This window comes from Morus notabilis, unplaced genomic scaffold (genome assembly GCF_000414095.1).
Source record: "Morus notabilis unplaced genomic scaffold, ASM41409v2 Scaffold613, whole genome shotgun sequence".
Taxonomy (NCBI): Eukaryota; Viridiplantae; Streptophyta; class Magnoliopsida; order Rosales; family Moraceae; genus Morus; species Morus notabilis.
In genome coordinates this window covers 45,942-51,047 of record NW_010362242.1, presented here as the reverse complement: position 1 = coordinate 51,047, position 5,106 = coordinate 45,942, and the positions used below count along the sequence as shown (strand labels likewise).

General features: G+C 32.8%; 1 protein-coding gene across 1 annotated transcript in view; it reads right to left on the bottom strand.

Annotated features, from left to right (window-relative positions):
- Positions 1–5,106, bottom strand: part of LOC21387875 (protein CLT1, chloroplastic) — an 11,442-nt gene that overhangs the window by 3,138 nt on the left and 3,198 nt on the right. The window contains exons 2-4 of the mRNA XM_024167804.1: positions 1,398–1,543; positions 884–921; positions 158–273 (exon numbers count right to left, since the gene is read on the bottom strand). Coding sequence (XP_024023572.1) covers positions 158–273; positions 884–921; positions 1,398–1,543 — 300 coding nt within the window. The remainder of the gene's footprint in view (positions 1–157; positions 274–883; positions 922–1,397; positions 1,544–5,106) is intronic.

Below are 5,106 nucleotides of genomic sequence, written 5' to 3'. Positions count from 1 at the left end.
AAAACTCAAATTCTAAACTCGAATTGGTGAAGTGAACGGGGTTAAAAGTTCAGAATCCTTGAACATTCCGTTCACCAACAAGAGCGACTAGCTGAGTATTGTTTGTAGAAGCCTAAGACAAAATATAGAATTCGAAAAGATCATATACGTGAGTTACCTTGCTACAGTTATGATTACGCCGATAGCCACAAGAAAGCATCCTAAAAGTTGATTTACTCTATATCTTCTCCCAAGGAAAATAACTGACAGGAGAATTTGCCAAACGAGAAAAGTCTGCAAAATTAGTACAGTTGTCCATTAATTATCTAACTTCAAAATAACAAATCCAAATTGCGAGATGCCTAATGATGTCAAAGCCCACACCATTGGAGGGGAAAAAAATCCATATTCCCTAGTCCCGATTTGATGTTAGAAACTAATGCCTAACTGCTTTTTTTAACAACATGGGCAGTCCTTTTTTACCTCATTCTGATCTTGTCTAGAAAGTCATCCTTACAAACTAACTGCACAAGCAGAGTGCTGCGAACACTGGGTTCCAGCACTTCTTTAATTATTAATCAAAAGTTGATTTCAACTCTTCTTAGAAGTAAGAGAAAATTTATGTTCTTTCATCTACCTATACCATTTAATTGTACTGGTATAGCATCAATGTTCTTAACCTGTGGTTTCATTGATTTGACAGTCATATCATTTCCTGATTTCTCAGAATAGTATTATACAACTGGATCAGCTTTTAGAAGTTCAAACCAGAAGGTACTAGCTTATGCAAAACAGAGAAGTATAATTTTCAGAGAGTATAACTAATTCTAGCGGGATACAAATTCATATCCATTATCCAAGCTTTGTAAACAAGAAAAAAAAATGATAAGTGAAATCTGCTTACCTGGGACAAAATTGGAATTGATGCTCCAGACAAAATTGCTGGTTGAAGGGAGATGACAGAAAACAAGATATAAACAATTAATCTAAACTCATACATTATCCAAACCATAAGAAAACAAAGGAAAAATAAATAAATAAATACATAAAAAGCGCTAATAACATATTGTACAACTTGATTATTTTTTTACCCTAACACAAGAATGGGCTAGCAATTAAAAATGCACTTCAAATACTTTTAAAATATAAACGAAAAAAACAAACAATGCATCTAGTACTTGAACAAAGTTTGAAAAAAGAATCCGTCCTCCATCCATAAGAGCATTGTAAAACTCACAACTAGGAATAAGTTTCAGCAAGAAAAGTGTGTGTTGGCTAGCTATGTAATAAAGTAGTTGTTTGTCACTATTTATAGCACCACATTGTATCATTTTTGGGAACATGAAATCCACTACGATCATAATCATGTGATCAGTGAGGAAATAGATTGGAAAGGCATGAGAATATCAGATGGCTACCTCCAGCTGCCATTCCAGTTGCAGCCGCAAGAGCTTCTAAGAGGCCCACTGCCAGAAAAGGAGCTTTTGGCATGGAAAGCATCTCATCTGTAACAATGCCAGCATGGTACCGTAGATACAAGATAGAGAAGTATACGACTACGTATCTGCAAACATATCGAAAGAAAACATTTAGAGTCAGTAGTTCTTGAATATCATTGATGCATACTATAAGTAAATGAATTACGAAAGAAACAAGTGAAAGAAAGGACTATAGAACTAAAACTACGAAATGAACAACTAAGCTCCATCTATATGCAACATGCTTAGCATAATCTAGTGTCGATTAGATAAGGATTTGGTAGTTAGGATTTTTTGTATTTGAATAAAAACGGAAGATTAGGGTTTATCATTAGAGATAAGTTTTTCTAGGATTCAGAGTTATCATTAGTTAGGGTAGTTCCTATTTTTTAGGAAGGTTGAGATTCTATCTTTAACCTATTTAATCTGTAATGTTTTGATTATTAATAAATAAGAGAGTAAAAAGGTTCTCTCTAGAAAATTTACATCTAGTATGAAAAGTGAAATGTTTCAGGAACAAGTTCTTTAGCAGACAAAAAAATTTCATTAATGTTTGACACTCCTATGCTCCTCTTTAATATCTTATTCAGTAAAATTCCAATTCCATGACTCTTTTGGTCACACAGCAACATAATGCATTTTATTAACAGAAAATATATTTTAACTAATAGACCTAGACTAAAAAAACTACATTGATATTTCAAAGAAGAAGAATAATTAAGAATATATATGGATCTTTAAAATGAGTATTTAATCAAAAATTTTGGGAAATCCTTACCAATTAAAAGACAACACGAATCACATAAAGATAATAGACTTCCTTTTCCTCTCAGTTTTAGCAAAAGATCAAGAAATTGACGCGAAAAGCAAAAATTTTCTTTGAGGACCACTCGAAGAAAATAAATAAAGTAAAAGGAAAGAAAGCAAAATTGACTTTTGGCAACCCCCCTCTCCACGAGAATTTGGTTAAAATAACTTTTTTAATTTTAATTTTATTTATTTTTCCTTCCGTCGGTCTCCTTCCGCCAGAATCAATCACAGCACTCCATTTCTCTTTCTTATTTTCTTTCTCTCTCTTCTTTTCTTTCTGGAGATAGAGCATCAAGTCTGAGGTAGAAAATTCTTGGGACCCACCAAATAGAAATTCTGATTCAGTTGGATGGTTTACAATCAGTTTGTGCCCACCAAAGGGCATTTATGTTAAAAGCATTTATGCAGCGTCTCGACATGTTTTACTTTTTCGCCTTTTTTTCAATTCATTCATTCCCTTTTCCATTTTCTTTCAACAAGAATTCAATTCATTCATTTACTCATCCAGAAAGCTGCCTCTTTCCTTCTAAATAAGTCATAAAGCAGACAACCACAAACATTGAGGTTTAAACAAACTTTTCTTTTTGGTTAGTGAAATCTAAAGGAATACGAAATGTGCTTTTATGCATTGAACTATCCTAATATCCCACTTTTGGTGGATCCTTTTTCAAAGGCTACACTTAGCTCAGCCATTTAAAAGAATATGTATATATTAAAAAAAAAAAAAAACAAATGTCTAATTAATCATTGTAACAAAAGAAATTACTTTGCTCTTTTTTTTTTTTTTTTTTGTGGTCCATAGTACAAGTTATGATAGAGAAATATCAAACGAGTGTTGCCATCGGGAATGAATTAGAATCAGTGGACCATCCACGTTCAAGTAAAGGTAGTGTTGAAGACAACTACCAGCCGTATAATAATTACATAGTCCACTGCCAATAATAAAGAAATTAATAAACATCATAGTTTTGGTAAGTTAAAAAAAAAAAAACGTTAATAAAAAAATCCATGCCATAAATAAACAACCAAATCTCGTGTCGTTTAATATTTTAAACCAACAAAGTCAGACTTCGTGATTTTACAGGGTAACATCTTTTAAAACATCGTTGTCATGTCTGGATGACTCATTTAATAAATGGGCACAACAAACATAATAATAATAAAAACAAAGTTCTGCTGCTTTTGTCTTTTTCTTGATAAACCTTTTAATGAAAAAAAAAAAGTATTATTGGGGAATCTTATTAGCATTGTTTAATAATCTAAATCTAAATCACTAAACCTTCTGACTGTTAGATCTAAAAAAATATACAGAATATATAATTTTTGATATAAATTAAACGATTAAAAAGTATAAAAATATCGATAATTTATATTTTTTACTTTATGAGAGAAACTCCCTAATGTTAATTGTCATGCTGCATTTTTTATTTTTACATGCTACATATAAGGAAAGGGATGGTTTAAAAAAAAAACTATATATAGGCTTTATATATATATATATTGCCGAAATAGTATATATGATGCCATTTGGGTTTAAAGACGAGCAAATAGAGTGCAAGTTGTTACACGTAAAATGTAATAAAGAAATTCTACAATTATACGGCAAATGCAAAAAGCCAAATACGATTTGGAACCGCGCGGACGGTAAACGACAAATGTACCAAAAAAACACACAATTAAAAAAGTGTGCACAGTTCGGCCACTCGCAGCGTCGAAGAAGACAAGTTGTACTTGAATCCAACAGGTGGTCTAATTCAAACTAAAAAGCAAAACAATAAAGAAATAATAGTAATCATCGCACTCATATTCGAATTCATTTGTTTATTAATCTAACAATATTCGCCGACAACAGTAATCAAATATGGCTCCGTTTGGTAATGCTTTTAGGAAGCCAAAAGCACTTTTTTTTTCAGCTGAAGCTCAAAAATATGTTTAGTAAACACATAAAAATAGATTCTTAAAGAATCTAGAAGCTATTTTCCATCTGAAATCAGAAGCAGGTCACTTGCTGCTTCTGATTTCAGATTGTGCGGGAATCTGAAGGAATACATTAATGAAATTTTGGTTATTCCCAAAATAACCCATCTCTCCCTCGTCCTCGTGCACACATCTCCTCAGCCCCTCCCTGAAACTCTCAGCCTCTCAACCTTCGCTCGTGCTCTCTCGCCTCAGCCTCTCAGCCTCCTCTCGTGCTCTCTCGCCTCACCCTCCCTCAGCATCTGGGCATAGGCTCCGTTAGTATGAATGCCATTGAAGAAACAGGGAGAACGGAAAAGAAATGGTCAAGATTATTTCTTTTTGTCTTGCAATATGCGTAAGTAGAAGGCTGTTATTTGCTCTTGTTATTTTGTTTAACAGTTTTCTCGCTAAACCCAAATCTGGGTTTTGTGTGCTCCGTTTGCTGGTTTGGCAATTGGTTTTTTTTTTTCTTTAGGCCTTTTGTAAATCTTGCTTGTTTCTTTTGTTACTGTGAAAAGGGTTTATGATATTGAAAGAAATTTATGCCGGACGACTTGTATGAGGATTGTCAACTATGTGCCTGTGTTGCTATCGTTACTTTTTAATTCATTTTTTTTAGTTGAATCATTGATGTTTGGTTTATTTCTTTCTTTTATCTTAAATTTAGGAATAGTTAAGAATTAGACTGAGAAGTGGCTGCCCAAAGTGTCAAAGAATGGTCAGGGATTAATTCATTTGCACTTGCCACTCAGACCAAGTTGCTCGAATTGCTGGGAAAACTCAAGCAGGAGGTTGAACTTTTATTTATTTATTTTTTCCCTTTAGTCATAATTTTATAATCTTGAATTCTTTTTTTCTTTGGACAAAAAATAGTTTTTTT